Consider the following 21940-nt stretch of genomic DNA (forward strand, 5'->3'; position numbering starts at 1 on the left):
TCGCACACTCTCCATCATCCATCCACATCCGTCGATCCGGGATCGATCGGTCATAATTCTTACGCCCGGGCGCGTCGTTTTGGGTAGAACGGATCCTGCGCTACTCTTTTTCTTTCCGGGGACCCGGGGGGGGCAAGTCGCGGTTCGGGGGTGTTACGAAAAGGGGAAATATAAAAATCCACCTCGCACTGACGAGGAGTTAAGTTGACTCGGCTTGACGGATCCGTCATACGAGAATACACAAGAAGGCGTCACTGAGGGACGAAAGGAAGGGGGTGGTACACGAAGATCGGGGGCAATCTTGGGCGAATCCCTTCCGGTCGTCAACCGAACCGACCGGCTTGGGCTTGGCATGGGGCCAACTACCGACCGGGAACGGCATACGGTTCGCAATATTATTATTGTTATTATGATAATTATTTATTATTTATTATTATCGGAGTCCGCTTGTCTGTTGTTTTTTTGTATTCTTCTGCAATGTTTTGCGATGGCCTTGCTGGGTGAAAAGCCCCGCTCCTCGACAAATGCATCTCCCGGGGCACGAGATATATTTCGCCGGGGTCGTCACGTTTTCCCTCGAAAGGTTCACCCGCCGTACGGTTGAGGAAGTAATCGCAGACCTGTTTTCCCCCTGCCCGGCACTGAGCGGGAAGGAAAAAAAGGAAGGTGATTTGTTTGCGGGAGCATATTTGTTCGATAAGCAGGCACAAAAATCGAAGACAACATAAAATTTAACGAAACATTGATTTGCTGGCGGAGTGTAAAGTCGCAGAGTATTTGAAAAGAAAAAACAGCTCAAAAAACCATTGATGATTTAAAATACTAAAGATAAAAATGATAAAGAATAGATTAACAATAAAAAATAATGTATTATAAAACACATGCAATATTTTTGACGATCCTTAAAATCAGCAAATGTCATTCCAAACCGATCAATCTGCTTTTCGAAACGTTCTATGCTTTTCATATTCCGTCACAAAAGCACGGCATCCTAAACTTTTATCGACTTACACACCTGAGGCATTCCGTGAAACATCTCTAATCCGATCATCACGAGCCACAAGCGATCGCTTTGGTTTCCTTAAACATCAAACTCTGCCTCGATCGATCAATACGCGTACCGGTTCTTTGATATCTTCTCGTTGTTCCGATTGTAAGTAGAGTGGATTATGATATTTAAATGAAACCCCCTTTCGGAAAAGTTTTCCATTCATTTAGCGTGGTATTTATGTGTGCGTGTAACGGGTCCCTCGGATCGCAATACTGTGATCCCTATCGCATTGGCAGTAAGATAAATTTCAATCACTCTATTTTGACAAGTTCCACCGATTGCGCACACTTGCGTCGAGGAGAAAGAAAAAGGAAACAACCGCCCTGCCGTGGAAAGTGTTGGTGGTGTCGGAATTTATTACATTTTCCTACCGATCAATCGGCGACGAGTACGGGGCGAAACCTTTCGCCTGTCTGTCGCTTCAGTTTTAAGCGCTGCTTTAACGTCGCCGCGCGTTTGCAAGGTGTACGCGCCGCTAATAATTATAATCATTTATTATTATTGAACATAAATTTTTATTTCAAACTATTTTCGCTCCACCCGGCCGGGGTGACTTTTCTTCGCTTTTCTTTGCATTTTTTTTCCCTTCTCCCGCAATCCGTTTGAATTTCCCCCTACGGGAGAAATGGAGGCTGTGGTTTTTCTGGCCCAAAAAAACCCAATTGACAGGGGCCGGGCGGACGGGGGCAAAAAGCTGTCAGTGTGTGGCAGGTTTATGATCAACAAGCGCGAAGGAACGGTGCAGTGGAAATATTTGCAAACTGCATGCCACTCAGGGGGGAGTTGTCGAGGAAGGTCAGGAAGAAACGGGCCGTATTGGAACGAAACTGAGCGCATAACTTCCCTCCGGGCACTCCCGGTCCTTGGTGGTGATGTATGGGTCACTCGGCCTCAATGGAGTCACCGTCTCATAGTGGCCGACGCGATCGCTTCTTGCTCGTTCCGTTCCCGACCGTTAAGACAAAAACCCTGTGGGCTTTTTTCCGTCCCGCTTCGACGCTCGGTGGACTGCACGGCCGATCTTCGAAGCATCGGTGGGTCGAGAAAGGAGGAATACCCGATGCACCGTCGCCATTGCGTCGCTCGGAGCGTAGAAACCGGGGAGAAAACGACCCCCAGAAAGGTGCAGCATTTTTCATAATTCCACCCATTAGGCCGTACTGTTATGGCGAAAAATTATACTTTCCACGCTGTCACACGCTGGGGCGAGTGGCGAGTGAATGAAGTCACTGTTCGGTGTGTTCGGGTGGACGTCCCAGTTAGGGAACCTGTCGCATCATCGAGGCAGTTGTCCATAAATCGGCTTACTCTCACTTGCGTCGACCAAAGACCAAAGACGGTGCCCGAGGGCGCAAAGGACGCTGTTTCGGTTCCACCGGGTTGGGGTAATAATTTACGCGCGAGCTGGGGGGTTCCGGGTGGGAAGGAAGGAAGGGGTCGTCGACGGTGGAAAAGACGGTGTTCGAAATCGTTTTGTGTTGTGTTGCACTTTTGCCCCCCAAAATATGTTCGGTGTGTCTTATCGGTTCTTTTCTTTTTTTTCTTTGCAGCATCCCGGATGGCCTCGTCACACGTCTCACCGCAAGTCTGCCGGCCGCACTTCCACGGGCCCCTCTCCTGGCTGAGCGACCCGCCGAAGCCGATCGCGTCCGGCAACCCGTGGGGCAGCCCGTTCGCCTGCCCGCAGGACCCCCAGGACAAGCTGAGCCAGGTGCAGGGCGGCCAGGCCGGCCAGCACCTGTTCTCGTTCCCGCCGACCCCGCCCAAGGACTCGACGCCCGACTCGGTGCAGACGGCGCCCGCCGAGTACCAGGCCACGATCAACGCGTTCATGCACCAGGCGCAGGTCAGCTCGAACAACACCGTCGGCGGTGTGGGCGGTGGCGGCGGAGGCGGCGGTGGTGGAGGGGGCGGGCAGGGCCAGACGGCGGACAGCTGCGGGCTGGACGTGAAGCCGTGCCTGACCGGGGGCAACGGGGCGGGTGCCAGCGGAGGCCAGAACCAACCAAAGCAGCGAGAAGGTACGGGCAGCAGCGGGACGGCGGGTGGCAGTGGTGCCGGCCAGCACTCCAACGGGCTCGGCCAGCCGACCGGCGCCGGGGGAGTGCACGGCGGGGGCGTGCACGGTGGCCAGAACAACGCGACGGGACACACTTCCGGCGGCGGTGGAGGCGGAGGCGGAGGAGCCGGCGGACTGTTCGACGGGGCAGGCCAGGCGGCGTACGGGGGGTACGACGCGGGGGGGTACGGTTACGGCCACCACCAGCACAGCGGGGCCTCCTTCGGACAGTCCAACCCGCGCCCCGCCATGAACAGCCCGCACATGAAGCCGCAGCGGACGAAAGCGCGCACGAGTGCCGGTAAGATATGGACACGGTGGTGTTGGTGGCGGTTTTCCTTCGTTCTAGCCTAAGTTGTATGCTTTTGTGTCGTTTTCAGTTCCCTTAATATAGTTTTACGTTTACGTTGTTACTTTCATCATTTAAATGCTTTTTCAGTTTTTTTATACTTTTGCGTTCAGCAAAGCAAAACGTGGTTAGAAAATACCTAAATGCCCACCAAAATGCGGCAATGCACCAAACATAATACTCTTAAATGGTATCAACATTCTTCAACGCAGAAGAAAACGGTGTGTTTTTGTGCTTTTATATTGCAACATTTTATGTTAAAAAAAAGAACAACACTTCATAGTGAAAATATGTGTGTCGATGTAACTCCAACACCAAGCACACAAAACATGCGTTTTCGTTAGATCACCACGCACCATGTCTCGATGGTCAGTGTGTAAAATGTTTCCGCACAATTCTGCCACAAACAGGAGTCCTTTTTGGGAGTGTGCGCACACACCGCAAAGCTTTACGTAAAACTGTGGTACGAAATGTACGTGCGTAGATCAAGCTTAGCTTTCATAGGGAAGAATTATAAACACCAGAAGAAAGGCAAGAATTATAAATACCAAAGATGCAAAATGTTCATTGCATAAAACAAAACAAAATCAGATTTGTAAAAGAAAAACGCCATAAAAGTGCGAACATAAACAAACGCCTTCCAACTGGACAATTATTGGCATTTATTATTGCTTCTCCCGGGGGTTGTGCTCGTCTTCCTCAAGGCAATCGATTCTAAGCTGTTTCCTTAACGGGTTCGCTATTTACATGTGTAGTTGTTCCTTTACTCGTGTTACTAGGCTCGATAACTTACGCAAAAAAAAAATGAAACCACAACAAACTCGCGGTGCACTTCCTTGGCGGTGCACATTGAATGCAAAGCGCCATCGCGAAGCGCAGCAGATGCATTGTTTTAGTTACATAAACCAAACACAGCGAAACGCGTGCTTACACTTCCTCTCTAGCGAGAGGTGCTTTCGGGTTTTCTGCCCCGTTGTTGCCGGCATCTCGCAAGCTCTTTCCTCTGAGGCAACAGCAAAGCAAATAAAAACGCTCACGGAACGAAAATGCAACAACGACCCGTCGTGTGCACGCTCGCCCCTGCTCGCTCATCGATTTGCATCTTCTCATTACCGATGCGTTACCTCCAGAAGGCAAACGCTTTACAAACGATCCGGATGACGCCTTCCTCTGGTTCGTTGCTGTGGGTGGGAAAAAATACCCCCCCAGGAGGGTGAGGGTGGCGGGCGAGCGGCCGATGAGTTTATGCACCAAGGGCAACAAAACCGGCAACAATAGGGAAACGAAAAAAAAAACGTTAAGAAAAACAACGGAGCGCATGACGTCCACGCCAAGGAAGGAGGGAGGCCCTGAGGGAGTGGGTTGAAAAATGGAGCTAAGGAGCGAGAGAGCAAGAAAAAAATATAAACGCAACCAACTTCAAGCCATTCGTTCGCCCTAAGCTGAAGTCGCACATCCCCGGGGATGGTGATGCTACTGCACCACACCACACAACAACAATGGGGGAAAATGGAAACCAAACGCTGGACAATGGCAAAAATGGTCCACCCCAGCGTTTTTTCCACCCCCGCCCTTTCCACAGAGTAATAAAAAATTGCCACAATTAAACAAAATGAAACCAACATACACACTCGCCCGCGCATTTGCGAAAGCAAGGGAAGTGGGAAGGAAAAGAAAGACCAACAAATGGAGGGCACATTACAGAAACCCCTCCTCCCCCTCCCCTCTCCATAAAAAAAAAAATGTGGAACGCACTAACGGACAGGGCAGCAGTTTTCTTTGGTACAAAATGAATTTGTAGACATTTTCTTTTTCGGGTAAGCGTGTGTGTGTATATCCATTAACATGCTTTCCTGATGTTGCAGTTGCCTTTTTTCCAGAGGATTTTATTGGCCCCATGTTGAATGGGTTCAGGTTCAGGCATTCAGGCTCAAAATGGGCAAAGAGTTTTATATAATTAAACAAACAAATGGCCACCCGTGCGCGTTGAATGGGAAGATAAAGTTCCACCAGAGGTACTGACAACTGTTTTCCCGAGCCTAATCTTCGGTGAACAAAAGGCTTAGATTTAGCTCCATTTTACGTTGAAGGTAAGAGGTTTAAGGTCTTGCTCCAATTGACTTCTAAGATCTCGTAAATGAAGTCAATAATTCCATCGTTTGATTTCATGTTTATAATAATTTCAAAATAAATATGTTTCAAATAAAAGATTTTGCACGAAATAGGAAAATAGGCTATTTTATTCCATCGCCATTCCATCTGACAAAGGGGCAGAGTGCCGGGGGAGCTGAGGCCGGGCGTTACGTTTGGCGCATTTCAGTTCAGTGGCGTTGGTCGCTGTTATATAAGCAACACATTATTTATTGCATTCCCTTCCTCGTTCGGAAGGTGCATAATGCCCTTCGCGCATTCGCTCGTTTACTGGCTCAATCGAAAGTGTACCCCGTATGTGTAGGTGTGTGCGTGCGTGTGTGTGTGTGTATGTTATTCGCATTCTATTGTTCTTGCTGCGAGGTTATATGGCATCCAATAATAAACGGTACCCAGTAATGGCCGCCTGCGGACCGCGGAGAACTCGCCACAAAAAGCAATAACTGCACTGGCACACAAACACGGTGCACACACACACACAGCCCCGGCTCTGGCCCGGCCACCATTAGAATGTTTGGCATCTTCTCTCGGCGCGCATCAATCACGCCACAGCCCCAACGGGAACCTCCAGAAAGTGTGCGCGATTTGATTTAGAGCGGCAACGTTAATGGAACACGCTCGTAAAACAATAAAGCGGTAGCGGACCATCGGTTGGCCACCGGGTGGTTCTAGTTGACCACACCCCGCCAAGGACCGGCCACGGAACTGGCGGGGGGTGAAGCGATGGGGTGGCCAAAGGTTTCGCGTACGCAAAAGGCACGTTCCTGGCGCGTGATTTGAACTTTTCGGCAAGCGCAATTTATTAGGACCACTTAAGAGTTTCTAACGTTAACGCTATGCTAGGAAGAGAGTTGGCCAACTGTTGGTAGAACCAATGGCAGGTATCGGGGTTAGCCACCTGCCACCGCAAATCGACGTGTGAGTCGCTGGAATCATCCTCCCCGAGGGATAGACCCGGCGTGGAAGGTGGAAGCGGATTGTGTAACGGCTGACGATTGATTTGATCTTTGATGTCCGACTTTTCGGAACTCATAAAGCGAATGGGCACAGTGGAAGAGGAAAGAGAAGCCAAACGGTTGTAAGAAGGCGTAAAGAGAATGATCTTAAACACACCAAGTGCACATAGACACACACACACCGGGACTCTTGAGGACTTGTTCCTTCGGCCGTTTTCGGAGGTCTCTTCTTCGCGCCATAGCCACGAACTCTTAGCCATGGTAGGAACCCGTTGATCCAAGAAGACTGGTAGCCAAGAGTTGCCACTTGCACGTTCGCTCAAGGACACACTCTGAGTCGCGTCGAGTACACTTTGCCAGCGGGGTTTTGCCGCCAGTCACTGCCTACACTGGCGGCTTTCTGGCTTTGACGCGGCCTCAGCGGACTGAAGCCTTTTGCAGTGTCTATTTTGGTCTAGAAGAAATAGGAAAAAAGCACCACATCCTAAACAAAACACATCATGGCTATACACGCACGGTAGCGCTGGAGCTGTCGAGAGCTTCCAAGGGTTTGATTTCTCCGGCTTTTAATGAGGTCAACGAATTTCGGCAGCTCCAGAAGCGCGTTGGGTTTAGTATTCTTGGAACCACTCGCTGGAAGACGGTCGAAAGTTCGTTGGAGCCGTTTGGGATTATGTCATCGCGTAGTTTCGGGGCATCCGGGTGAAAACCGGTAGTTTGCGAATTGTTTGGTAGAGTTTGAAGGCAGGGCGTTAGGCGTTAATTAAAGAGAGCCAGAGTTCCCGAGATTTGATACACAAACTTGAGACACGCTCCTGATCACTATAACTGAACCCACCCTTGACTTTTGTGGGGAATTTCAAAATAGGTCAGGTGGAAACGCACCGGAATCCTTTTCGCCAACTGCTTCCATACTTGAACCTGCTTCTCCTAGTGAAGAATTACGTACCACAAAGCAAGCCACTCGGTACACTCGGTCTCCTCCGCTTCCGGGAGGCACTCCCGGGCACTCGGAGGCAGGCGAATGTTAATGAGAACTTGCAGAATGGCAGAAGCACCCTCCGCAATGTGGTCGGTACACAAATAAACTAGATTTATGTGATTTTATAATTTCGAACCACCGGTGCACCGAGCCGTTGCGCGTTGGTCAAGTGTATTTCCCGGGCAGCGGGACCTCAAGACTTTGCGATGCACTCGGCTCGATAACGCTGCAGAAATGGGTGCAGACAGAAATGGGTTTTTGTTTTGCCTTTGCATAAGACCCCGGTCGGTACGTTTGCATCTTCGTTGCACCAAAATGTTGCGCCACATTTGGCGGTGGTTTTTGTCAGGGGAAGTTGGTCATTTGCGGTTCAGGTAGAGTTAACATTTTGTGCCTGTAAAGCTCATTTATCAAGTCACCTTACGAAGGGGTGCCCAACTTTTACCGGACGAAAGGCGATGACTCACGTGAGGTAGCGTTGGCTTGCACAATCCGGACGGTTGTACAGTTTTGTTTTATATTACCCTTCGCACTAGACGGTTGAGAGACTTCTTGATTTATTCACAATGTATACTTATGTAAAAAGAACTTGTGAATCAATAAATCCGTAGAGCAAATCGATCGTGATGGACGTAGATCGTTGCGCGTTTTGAGACTCGCTTGATCGCACTCACGTCATCGAGGAGTATAGCCTTTGAACTGGACGGTAAACTCGAGTGGCCAGTGGCCGGAAAATGTAATCATATCAAAGTCCGCTTAGAACGGCAATAGGAAAAAGAAACACACTCTTAACCTTAACGCCCAATCAAACCCTGCCGCGCCAAAGCAAAGAAGCCGCCGTTCCGGCTCGCTGCGTCACCACCAAACTGGGGCCCCGCGTTCACGTTGTTGTTGGGGCAACAAAATCTACAAAATTGTTTGCTACCGCCTCGCCGGACTCGAAGTGCACGAGACCGAATTGCACTCGCTCCCCGGCCTCGGCTACAAGAGGATACACTACCCAGGCGAAGTAATAGTGTCCCTAAAGACTCATAAAAAGATAGAGCGAGAGAGGTGGCAGAGGGTGAAAAACAAGCGCCCATCTGTGAAGCATCCGAGGCAACCTGCACACTCACGTTTGGAAGCAATTGAAGTTTCGCATAAATTAAGATGAGAGTTGCCGGGCACACGCGCTGAGATGCGGCGAACGCAAGGTGCACAGAAATCCAGCAGGAGGAAGGAGAGGGGGGTTGGAGATCAGAAAAGAAAGGAGGAGAAAAAATCTAGTACATCCACACGAGCACTCACAACCTCACAAGCATCTTAACCTATGTACGGGAACTTGAGTCAGTGTAGCACAACAACGAAACCGCTTTGAAAGATTGCGTAGGGTGGTTTACTGAGGGGTGGTGGTGGTGGAGGGTAGCTAACTCTCTCACAACCATAAATTAAATCTCAATGCTCCATTGGCGAATCCGCTGACTCGCGGAGGGAGGTGAGCTGAGGTACGGGGTACGGGAAACCGTGCGGTTGCATTTTCACGGTTAAGACCATCACCGTCATCAGCGTGCACGTTCACACATTCATAATAGGAAATTCAAACTTGAACACGAAGTTAATTGTTGAAAAACAGTTCGCCGCAATGGGAGTACCGCCTCCCCGCATCGAATCGATCCCGTCCCCGCAACCGGGTTGGCCCTCAGGGAGGGCGCGAAGGGGTAGCATGAGCAAGGGCAGAATCGAAACCGTGGGGCGGAAGTGGCGTTTCGTTTAACACATGTAGCGTTTTTGTAGCGGTCTTTTTTTTCCGTTCGCCTTCGGCTGGCATAATGCCGTGAGTTTGGGGTTGGAAAAATACTACTACACACATAGTGTGAGTGCATGATGCACTGAAGCTAGTAGCGCCTAGTTCGGAAGGTTCACCAACCAATGTTGGCAAATGATGTCACAGGGCAGAGCGGATGAAGCACCATCGAGAGCATAATAAAAGCTGGTCCGGGCGGGCAGCATAGTGGCCTCTCGACGTGAAGAGCATATTTTACAGAGTGTGAGGCACAGGAACAAACATGGTGCTTATGTACGAGCACACGGGACGCTCTGTTGTTTGTGGTGATTGTTTTCATATTTCGAGCGGGTTCGTCGCTTGCTCATCGTCCCCCGCCATCACTCGATCCAGTTTGGGAAGTTAATTAAAAAGCCACTTGGGCTGAAAAGCACGTTTGCGAAAACTGGGAACTCGGGTGCGGAGGAAAATTGCAATTATTTACAATACCCCCGTTTGAACGACGACCCCGTCTATATGCCTCGCAGACGTGACATTTTAGGATATTGCAACATAAGAGGAGTTTAGTGTACGTAAACCGATAGCCGTGGAAAAGTTATCCACAAAGTTGTTTCCTCGGTGGGTTTTCCGATAGGTTTTAACAGAATGTTATAAACAGAATATTGGCCGGAAGGAGCTGATCCTGGAAAGAAACGGTTTCAGGCGTCAACCAACTGTCAAGCCGTTCGTTGGGACTGTTTTGTTGAAATTATTTATGCTGGCGCCCCGTTCGAGTGTGGCTCGCTTCCCGTCTCCTTTGGGCCTGAAGAGATTCTTCTCGCTCCCGAGCTCGGTCCAATTAGCCACCTGAGTTTCGGAAACCCAAATGCTGACGGTGCGAAAAGTTTCGGGAAAAGGAGCAGCAAAACGACGAGACCGAGAGCGGGAACCTGAAGAGAACAGCATAAATCTAAACAAACATATGCGCCTGTGAGGTGCTGAACTACTTCTACCTAACCTATTGGCACCGGCGGACGGTTCGTCCTCTTGGCCGTAGACCTGCGTGCTCTCACCAGCATCATCATCGACCATCGTCACCATCGTCTTCCACCAAAAGCGTTCGTTCACGAGAAAAAGGATTCGGGGTGGAACGACAGAAGGAAAACGGATTCCTAAAATCCATATATTTTCCACGGTGTGACAGTTTTGGGAATTTTCGGCGCTGTCGTTCGCTTGTCCCCTTGTTTTGCCGTTACACTCCCGCATTGTCGTGCCCTGCGTGCTGGGAGGTGGCCTCCGAAGGAAGCGAGTCTAAGAATTTGTTTTGGGTAGCATCTAACGAGCAAGAGACAAAACAAAATCAACGCATCACGAAGCTGCTGCAGGCTTTTGGGTTGTCTGTTTTCCTTTTTCTTTTGTCTTCTTAAATGTTGCCATCGGATTTCGGGGTCCGTTCTTTTGGGTTTTGTTTTAAGCTCCCTCGCACTTCATCCAACGATACGTACGATCGAACGTGCAGGAGTCACCAGAACCTCGGACTGCTTGTTAGCGCTGGCCAAGGGTTTTTCGCCCAGGTGATCGGTTGTTTATGGCAGCCACCGTGGCCGCACCGGAGAATCTGGACCACGGTGAACCCTTCACACTGTCCGATGCGAAGTAATTGGTTTAGAAGTGGACACATACACACACCGAACGGCTCGAGTGTACGTCTTGTGTGCTTGAAAGATATCGTACAACAAGGAAAGGTACACGAGATTCCGCACCGGGGACGAAAGCGAAGAAATCGTGGGAGATATGCTCACCGAGAAGAGCATACTGTACCCCTTATGTTGCACCAGAAGAAAGGAAAATTCGTGGGACGATGCTACAACCCACGAACACAGGTCGGCCAGGGCATAAGGCAAGGAATAAAAATTTGAGAAGCAAGTGGAGAAAGAGGGAAAATGGAACCCACAGGGGCGCGGGGGAAACAAACATGCAACTTGAGGAACATAAACGAGAAAAAAAGGTCAAATTTATTGCGCAATAAATTTAACTAAAAGATTCCTGAGAGATGAAAAAAAATAAAATAAAGGCACACAAGTGTCGCTTTGTGCAAGCCAGGACAAGGACGCGTTCTACGCAAGAAACTCTCCAGCAACACAAGTGCCATTCGGATGACAATTCCTTATGGCACCTTGTGGCTTTACCTGCGATCCTGGCGCTCCGAGGAAAGGTACCTTTCCCCAGGGAAACTCGGTTAGGCGAGCTTTGCTTTGTTTCTTTTTCTTCTGTTCATTTTATTCACCGCCTTAGAATGATTTTATGTTGATCGTTTTCTTTAATATTAATATTGTTGTGTATGCTTTTGTTTCTCACCACTACACAGCGTGTCTATGTCTTACTTGGAAGCCGTGTGTGTGTTTGCCTTCCAACGCAAATAACCATTGTAGAAGTGATTGTTTCAGTCGTCGTTTGTTTGTTGATCGATTAAAACTCATAACCGCCGTATGCAAACTCGAAACAATCTTATCAAACCACGATCCATGCAATAACCATTCATTACTGTTGTTTTATGGGAGCTGTTTAGAGCTCTCTTTAGTACATTATAATTAATCAAAGTGCGATACATGATACGTTCGCAAGCACCTGCACCTCAACCTAGACCGAGCGAAAGAAAAGGAAAACCAAATGGACCACAAAATACTGTGCCACGGCGCAAGTGTTAAAAAACGCATGAAAACCCTTACGGTGAAGCATATAAAACCGAACGCGGGGGGAAAATTATTCATCCTCGTGCCTGAAATAAAACATTTCGCCGGTTCGTACTGCGTGTTCGCGTGTCATACTGCCACCAAAAAGTTGGCCTTTGCGTTTCGGTTTCGGGCTCTAGCGCTCGAGTTGTGTGTGGTTTTTTGCTTCCCGTGCTCCATAAAAAAAAGAACCCAACCACACGTGCGTGAATGCGAGGTGATCGTAAACCTTCGCCAACGCCAACCCCAACCCCAACCGGGAAGCTACTTTCGCGTGCGTTCGCGGGCGAAGGTCATGGGAGCACCTGTTTGATAATCGTTCCGAAACAATTCAACCCACAACCCGGGCGGAGGAGTGTCATACGCTGGCCAACTTGCATAGCTCGGTGTGCAGATTATGCACCGGCGCTTTGACCTTCCAAAAATCACCAGAATTATGCCATCACCTCGGTGAGGCCCGTTTTGAAGTCGAAACGTCGTTACGCTACGTCACTCGCCGGTTAAACGGAACATTGATCCGCTTGATTAGCCGAGAATTAACTCATCAAACTGGGGTGGGTTGTCTGAGTCGCGGCCGCGTGCCATATTGCATGCAGCACAGAACGCTCGGCCCGGTTAACGCGCTTGCCTGCGAGGTGGTGCAGCTAATTAAGAGTTTTGCATAAAATTAACGCACGAGTTCACTGCCAAGGACGTCCGCCGGATGGCGATTGAAGGAAGGTAGCACGAGGTAGCTAATTTCAGTTGTTTTCGTTTCCCATGGCATCGATTAGCTAGATTGAATTGTACCACCAAACATTCCTTTCAGTTGTCATATCGTTGGCACAAAATGTTAGGAAAAATAGACGCTTCCACATTTATCTCAACGATTGAAGATGGTAAATTAACACTATAGAAGTAAATAAAGAAACAAACACCTTACAGCAGACTAGTAAACGTCACTAGGAAATGTCACAACACACGCCACAACAACCATCAAGAGAACAAGTTTATTATGTGTTTCTAACGGCAAAACTAGTGTACTTCGCAAGTTTCCCGCATTCCGCAGCCGATGCTGTACAAGGTGCATGAATGCGGAAAATCTGTCCTTTCACCGCACGGTTGTGCACCGTTCGGCTCGCCCTTGCCTACGTTCGCAATGGTTTTATTGCAGGGGCAGAACTAAGGAAACTTAGGAAAAAAAAACGATCTTGAAGACAAGTAGGACCAAATGTTTTCCGCAAGTAGAACTGTAGATCGAGTAGCAAACCAACGATCGGAGATGCAACGGAAACCGGGCAAGAAGTACCTTCACGGTAGGATTTTTCCCATAATTTAGATCTCGCAAGCGCAGAACACTCCGAACGGCAACGTCTCCGATCGTTTCTGCAGCTCGTTGGGATTTTCGGATCGTTTCGTTCCTTCTTCTTATCTTGTCCCTGTCCGAGATGGGCTTACCTGCCCGTCCCAGGCGAGGATTGAAATCGAGAGGACCCACCCCGCTCACGCCACGCCATTTGCCGAGTTCCCATCTCACCTGCGGCGATCGGAAGACGATCGGTGTTGGCAAGGAGATGGAAAAACGGAATGTTTAAATACCTGTAACTTGTCCTCGACACATTGTTTATACGAGTTAAACAAAACATTAGTCAATCGGACGGCTCCCTCCTGCCCAGTGGTCGCAAAACCCCTTCCGGATCGAATTGGGAACACCTCCCCGGGCTCAAGACGACGACAGTTTCCTCCGTCAAGCCTTTTCCTCGAGCCTCTGGCTGTGGATAAACACGGCGTAATCCCAACCGAGAAGGGTCGCGGTGGCGCAACACGAGTACCACCGAGAAACGACAACGATCCTCTCGCGTCGTACGTCGAGCAGGAGTTCTCCCATTCGCCGTTCTACTTCTACTCCTGCGCCCTTTTGCCTGCGAGTCCTTTCAAAACCCCAACGGACAACGCACGGTGGCAGCGCACTGGCGTAGCGATTTATTTAGGAAAGATCATTAAGTAACTGATTTATTATCGGTCACCGGGCAGCAACACTGCGCTGCAGCAGCTTTTGGGCTGTTGGCCAGCAACGTTTTGTCGTTCGGATGGCGTTTTTGGGCAGCGTCTTCGCGTCGAACCATGGAAAACCCTTGCCACTCGAACGACGATTCACTCGTTGTCGTCGTTGTGGTGAAGCAAGATCATCCAGAACCGTGATCATCTGCCCCGGCCGTTAGCCTGATACCTTACGGTCTATTTCTGGTGGTTTATTTTTTCTCAGAAACAGAAGCGAACAACCAAACAAAAGGGTCAAAAAACATAACGATCAAAAAAAAAAACGGGAGGAAAAGCCATCCTCAGCGAACGGGAATCCTGGGACGAGTGTGTCTCCCCACGGGGAGTGAAGCGACCCGCGCGACAGGGGTGGGGAGGGGCAGCCGACGGAAAGCTTCGAAATATAAATGAATAAAATTTTTAATTTATATCATCGCTACCGAAAATATGTACGCCTCCGGTAGGGTTCCAGAAGCGGGTGAAAAATGACGATCGTCTCTGCTCCAGCCTCTCCGCAGGTCTCCCAAAACACAACGATCCTATTTCGTAGCATAGCATAATTGGGCAGCATTCGATCTGGCCGGTCCGGTGCGAACGAAAAGTAGAAAGACAAAACTGCCCAATAGACAGCGCGATTTATGGATAGACGATTTTCCGTTCAACAAACAGGCTATTTTCGGAGGTTTTAACACACACCTTTTGTGTGGAATCAATGAGATCGAGAAGATGGTTCAGGTTTGTTCCTCGCAGCTTCTGTTCCTGGAACACACTTCGTTTGGCCAACTTGTTCGTTTTGAGATTGATTTTATGAACGGTTTTCAAGTGACAGCCAAAGCACAAAAATAAACACTTTTAACCATGAACGAAGGTGAATAAAACGAATATTTAAAAAAGTCGTTTTGCGAATACCTTGACCAGTTTTTGGCACACAACATGCACGAATTGAATAACACCGATCACTTTACGACGCGCTTCCGGTCCCGGTGACATCACAAACCGTTAAATAAACTCCTAACAAATTGGTTAAGCTTTCGGCGCCCAAATTAAGCCGGTTAAAGTCTGTCGTCCCCCAAGCGGACGGAACGAACATGGAAGCACTATTTATATCGGCGAGGCTAATAAGGTTCATAATTTTGTCCGCTCCTGAGCGGTGAAATATTTCACCCCGCTTCCCGTCCTATTAGCCCTACTTTGTTCACCCATCCCGGAGACAAAACCGCGCGGAGGAAAAATTAAGGTTCCACTCCGGATGGCCTAATGAAGGTCCCGAAGCGGTGTGCATCTTCAATCCCGGCTGTTTCGCGTAACGGAACCGTTACCGAGAGTCGGGACCGATCGCCTATTCTGCACCTGATATTACACCCGAACGCTTCCCTTCCCCGGGCGGGCAGGGGTTTGCTTGCTGCTTCTCCATTCGCAATTTATCAAGGCGTTCGGGACCCACGGGATCCCAATTAGTTCCCATGGGGGGTTCGCCCGCCGCTAATAGGGAGCCCCCGTCTACGAGTGGAGACCGCTGCGGTGGGATGATATATGGCACATACCGGTGATTATGATGTTATGGATGATGATTATTAAAAGGAATCGATTCCGTTTCCGTTCCCACCCCGGTTCGACCCAAGGTCAGCCGCCGCGTCCTTAACGATGGGAAGCGAAATCGGATAGCGCAGAACGCGGAGAGAGAAATGCACGTGGGTAGATCATCGTCACTCCCGGCGGTGGACGATACGCTGACCGTTTTTGGAGGGTGGAAGAACGCAAAAGTCTCACTGAATTTTTGGCAAGATTTTGCATCGGGTGTAGGAAGAAGCCGTCGTGTGACTTCTGGTTCGCTGTGGGAAATTGAAATCAAAACAAAAAACAAAGGTAACCTATGCTCACACGCGGCTGGGAAAAAAAATCAAATGTCAACACCGGGAACACGTTCAGCCCAAAACAAAAAAAAAAAAACGAAACCAAAATCGAACAACCTACCACCCCGAAAGCCGAGGGTAGCCAATGATCGGGGAAATAACATTCCGCTTAATAGATTCCTGTCCCATCGAAAACCGGCTACCATGCCGTGCCATGGCGACCGGGAGAGCCCCGGGAAGAAACAAACAATGTCTTATAAAAATTAACAAGAACAAGATACTTAAAAGCCAACCGGAGCGCGACCCCTCCTCTGCCCCTCGTTTCCGCCTTTGGCCACGGAAAAAAAAAATCACATAAATATCGAAGTAAAAATGTTGTTCTCTCTGAATAAAATTAACCTGCCCCCCCCGAGAACCACGGCTGGTTCGCTGGGTGGTGAGGGGAGAGCTGGCGGGAGGAGGGGAAGGAGGGAGGACACAAACCCCGGGTCGCGCTGGATGGCGTGCGAATGATACCAGCGGAAGCCGTCGTACCTCGCGGAGGACGTCACTCGGATCGAATGCGCAATCGATGTGTGTGTGAGTGTGTGTTTGTTGAACTGTCGAAAGCGAAATCGAGACTAATTTATTCCATAACTTGTTAAACGGTTAACTAATATTTGATAGTGGGCAGAAGGCACCAAACACGCTGACTAACTCTCTCTCTTCCTTCCCGCGAACTATCGGAGTGTTGAAGTAACTCCAGCCGGGCCCATGGGATGTGGGAAAACCTCTCCCGAGCGATCGATGGATCGAGCTTTGCTTGGGAGGGTTGAACGCTAGACGAACCAAAATAACCAAACCCAAAGCAACACTATCCGGGGCTCGTTCGTCCTTGTCGTGTCTGGTCGAGGGTAGCGTTAACAAACCCCAAACCGAACGGAAACAAAAAACGCTTCCCCGATACTCTTTTTCGATCCGCGCCTCATTCTCGTTCATTGGCGTCCTGCGTGTCTTGTCTTCGGCCACCTTGCCCATTCATCGTCAGCGCCTTCTATTTCCGCCCTCGCGCGTTTCGAGCTTCGGAATGTTTTGGAGACATATTTCTAGCGTTTTTCATCTTTTGTCGTTGGCTCTTCAAACGCCAGCACAGAGAAATGTCGCAAAGAGGCTCCAGCGAGGGAAACAAACGAGCACAGACACACACACACACTTACGAATAAATGTCCGTGGTTTCATTCCCTAATTTATCAACGTCAAATTGAAATTAATGTTGCTGCCGAACTAATTTAATTAATATCAATAGTCATGTTTAGCTTCGGGCCAAAACGTTGAGGAAGGAACGGTGAAAAATGCCCTTCAATTAAGTGACCTTGTTGTTTAACGCGTGGGGCATGATGTTTTTCCATTCTGGTTTTCTTTTCTCGTCGCAGGTATTTTCACCACATTTCCTGGTAAGAAGGTGGTATAACGCCATCGTGGAAGGGATTGAGTTTTGACTAGGAAGAAAACGGGAAGGAAATTCATCACCCGCCGACGACTAGAACCGGGTCGATAAGATTGATATTGTTATATTGTTTTTCCACTCTGCATTCTATTTATTTTTCCCTTCCCTTTGCTTCCCATTCCAGAGGGCCGAGAATGTGTCAACTGTGGTGCAACGTCGACGCCTCTATGGCGACGGGACGGTACCGGCCACTACTTGTGTAACGCCTGCGGACTCTACTACAAAATGAACGGCCAGAATCGACCCCTGATCAAACCGAAACGAAGACTGGTTAGCGTAAGTATCCTATCCGAGAAGTGTATCCATGTCCGACGGTTGTTATAGATGCGTTGCGTTTGGCGAGCTTGTTAGCAATCGGTAAAACAAGTGTCTTATGATTCGAGCTGGTTAGTGATCAAATACCAGCAAGTTATTCATTCGGAACAGAAAATCCGTTCTGAAAAATAACTGCCGTACAATAAAATATGATTTTACGAGCCCATAAATGTGGCTTGCGGGATACGATTACTTCATTCGCACAACCAAGCGAATGCGGTCATTTTTACACACACACACACGAAAACATAAACTCCTATTTAATATGCATTCCCGGACGAAGGTCTAACGAGTGTCGTTTCAAGCCTCAAACGATCATCATCTACTGTTGCAGCGACCAGCATTTGGTTGATTTTTCACACGTTCACACACCACTTCGGTATCGACGTGTCAATCAAAATTTTTATCTCCAACATTGATATGCCCTCCCTCCTTCGGTAAGACCGCCCGCTGAGCTGGGGCTCAAGAGAGCCGGGCCAGCAATTCCTCCAATTGTTGGGTATATTTCTATCAGCCTCACAAGCGAACGGCGCAAGTCCAGTCCATCAGCGCCGTTGATCACTTTCGATCCCGGGGGAAGAATGTACGACGAGCTGGTGCGTGAGACAAAAGTAAGATAAAGCCCCAAAACCCACGATGAGCGCGAAAGAGCACGCTGCTCGCTGTTCATAAACACGCTATATTTATGATAATTTTTAATTGTAAGTAGCAATATCGATGAGTATCATCAAAACGACAAGATAATTTTTGCATCTCGTTTTCCGACGGCCGAGATCCTTCGCGTCTTACGGATGACGCGATGTGGAGGATCGGTTTTGGGGTGGCATCCACTGACTTCGGTAGCCAACCAAACACGGCTTGAAGGTGGGAAAGGGATGCGCAGAGAAGCGCGAGATCGGTCAAGATGATCTTGATTGTCGGCAGGATCGTTTTATTTTCCTTTCTTAATATTTCTTCGGTGGATGTTTTATTAGCTTTATTTTATTTTTTCTTCACTGGTCCTACGACCGGCCGAACAGGGGTGGTGGAGGAATGTTGCCAACCGCGAAAAATAACCGAAGATGGTGACAAGTGTTCTGTTTGTACTGCTGCTAATTGGGTTGATCGATACCGATCGCAAGCCAGTTAGAACACCCGAAAACACGCCGTGCGTAAATTTAAATAATAATCATAATCCTACAGCGGTCATCGACCCACCGGGAAAGTGAGGTAGCATCGCAAGGACCTTTTATTCCGTGGGAACTTACAAGTACCGACAGAAAGGAGTCTCTTATGAGCGGCGACCCTGAATCTTTCGTATCGTTAATTCAATGCGGTCCCGGAACGGATTCGACCAGAACGTGCGTATCAATATTGGTTTCAATTTTAACGAGGTTTAGCCCACTTTCCAAGAAAACTCTTGCACTACTCTCCTTCCTTCTGTTCAGTTTCCCAGTTCTAGACGATACCCGTCGTCCCGTGCTGGCATTTCGCATTACTTTTGCTTTCTTTTGCGCGCGGCAGTTTGACTTTTACTTAATGGTGTTTTCCGCATGCCCGATCGAAAGGCGTGTTGTCCGATTATTGTCCGTCCGATGTTCTCGACTCGGTGCACGTTTTACCCTCGCTCGACCGTTTTCCCATAGGAGCTGGAGATTAATTTTCTACTTCGATTTTTACCTTGCCTGTGAGAAGGCGCGAGCGCTGCCAAAGGATGGATGTACGCGGCCTCCACAAAAAGCCGAAGCTCACCCGAGTGGGCTGGAACGGGTTCGGTTTTTGGGGATGGGCTGACAAGGGCACCATGTGTGAGAATTATTATCAAACTTGCATAAATCAAAGTGATGCATGAAAGGGGCCAGCTCAGGTACTAACGTTTAAAGTCTATGGAATAAAAACAGAAAAACATTGCCTCTTAAGCAATGGAAGTAGCGTACCAAGCTTACGCATACCTGGATAAATAAAACTAAGTCAAGACAAAGATTGAAAAACTATCCTGGGAAAACCTGGTAAGATGGAAACTGATCCAAGGTTAATCAAAATAAGCTACAATTAATGAAACACATCCGATCGTCTCTCCAAAACCAAAAACCGTGAGAGAAAAGCAACTCGATCCTTGCAGGTTGTGACAATTGAAGCATCCTGAAATCAATCCCCAAACCCGTCTTCAATCTGAAGGATGCGCGTCTCAACTCCTCTAAATGGGGGCGCCCCACTTTTAATTGCTATCGATCGATCGAGAGATCAATCAAAGCCACATCGCCAAGCCAGGCCAAACCCATTCTTTCGCATCGAATCGCCCCAGAATGGGATCGGTTTTGTGCGACGTGCGGCGAAGCAAATTGTAGGGTTGTGCTGCGATCCTCCAGGAAGGATTCTCCCAGCGGACAAACAATATGCCATGGGTTTGGGACGCTCTGGGGAGTGCAGTTTTTCCCATGCACACCCGAAGTGCATCCTGCCCCAGGAAAAGAACGACGAACGAATAAAACAACGGAGCTAAAATCCCATAAAAGCGAACCAATCTAACGAAGATCCCCGTGACCGTGAAGTAAGGCCACACTTGCGTAAAAAAAATCAAATTTCCTTTTGGAGCTGAACGAACGGTTCATCGGTTCGCCGGCTCCACGGTCTGGGAACTTCAATCCCGGGAGTCTAGACGACGACGCCGACGACGACGGTCGCACGGACAGGTTGTTCTCTCCGTATGTTCCCCGATTTAATTAGTTTACATCCGATATAAATAAGGAAGTGATTTAATTTATTTCAATGCTCCTACGGCTCAGCCTTTGGTTAGGCTTTCCGCCGTTCGTGTGCGTACACGCGGCAAACAAGCGATAACAAGCGCTGGCGCTACGGCGTCCGGCTCGGTCGGTTGCTCTCGGGAAGATCTTACGAGATCCTCCGCTTATCGCCAACCGCTGATCTCTTGCGCTCTCGCTTGCTGCCGTTTGGTGGTACGGTAATTTTTCGACCTCCGGCCAGGGGGGAAATGGAGGGTGCAGATTTCGGGACTACACAATTGACAATCGCGTACTGGCTCCCGGCCTTTCGTCGGAATCGTTCCTCGGAAGAGGCCTTTTGCCTTTTGATCCTCGAAGCAAATTTGCGTATTCAAATTAAATTACAATAAAAAACCGCCCGTTTCGGCTGTTCGATCGCAAATTGTCAGTACGAATGCCGGCAGGAATGTGATGTGAGTCGGTGTTTGATCCCCGGACCAACCACCGGGAAGGAAACCCGCGTGATAAGAAAGCCCGAAAACGCTCCGTTCCTTCGTTCAGCGAGTCTTTTTTTTTGCTGTGACCCAACATTGCCTAACCTTTGCAGACATCACTTTTCGGCGATTAACTAATTTCAAAAGGGATGGCAATTGAAGTAAAACCCTGAAAAAAAGTTGTGGCTGATGTCCGTCTGGTAAATGGCTCGAGGTAACTTCTAAGGGCAGCTGTAGGAACGCGCGCGTAAAACGAATACCGGCGCGTCTGGGGTCAACTTTAGGTCTGGGTGAAGCTTGTCCTTTTACACCTGCTTCGTGCTAATGGTCGTTTCCGAAGCAGGTTGTTATGACCCAACAGGGGGAAATGTTACGTAGCATGCAGTTTTGGTGTTTTCTGTCCGTCTGTCCGATCTTTGTTTTGTCCGATGTTTCTTGAGCGTAATTGTAACGTTAGAGATGATTTTCACAAGAGCTTAATAAGGCTTTTGAATACTTTTTAATTCTAAACCCATCATCGTAGTCTAGTTTGAACAACTTCTTCCACAATGAACTCATACTAAGACGTTGGTTTTTGGAGGCTATTGGCCTGACCGAAGTGTCTATCAAAAATTAAAACACAGTGTTACAAGCAACCAGTACAAACAGACCGACCGGTGGGTCAAGGCAACGACGACGTTCTGTTCAAACTAGATACACCTTGTTCACTGCTCACCCCGCTGCCAGCCGCCACCCGGCGGCCAGCAACTGTTGCGTCGTCCTGCTTGACAAGGTCTCAACTTGACAACTAGAGCAGACGCGTCGCCAGCGTGTGTGCGTGTGTGTGTGTGTGGCTGTGTGTAAAGCCTCCACGGCGCATCTTTTACGCCTTCCCTTCTTGACCGCTCGGACAGGGGCCCGACAAGCCGACGGTAACGGCGCCTTATCAGCTACATAGATCTTCACTTAATAATTGAGAATAGCATCCAAAGCGACGAACCCCAGGGCCGACGGACCGAACTCTGCCGATGCCGAAAAGTGGAGAGTAAAAAATGAAAACCACCATCACCA

The 21940-nt window shown here is 48.9% G+C and overlaps 1 protein-coding gene across 1 annotated transcript in view; it reads left to right on the plus strand.

Moving 5' to 3' along the window:
- Positions 1 to 21940, plus strand: part of LOC131286975 (GATA-binding factor C) — an 87464-nt gene that overhangs the window by 36295 nt on the left and 29229 nt on the right. Inside the window, exons 2-4 of the mRNA XM_058315986.1 lie at positions 2602 to 2915; positions 2976 to 3072; positions 17504 to 17649. Of these exons, the coding sequence (XP_058171969.1) occupies positions 2602 to 2915; positions 2976 to 3072; positions 17504 to 17649 (557 nt within the window). The remainder of the gene's footprint in view (positions 1 to 2601; positions 2916 to 2975; positions 3073 to 17503; positions 17650 to 21940) is intronic.

This window comes from Anopheles ziemanni, chromosome 3, assembly GCF_943734765.1.
Source record: "Anopheles ziemanni chromosome 3, idAnoZiCoDA_A2_x.2, whole genome shotgun sequence".
Taxonomy (NCBI): domain Eukaryota; kingdom Metazoa; phylum Arthropoda; class Insecta; order Diptera; family Culicidae; genus Anopheles; species Anopheles ziemanni.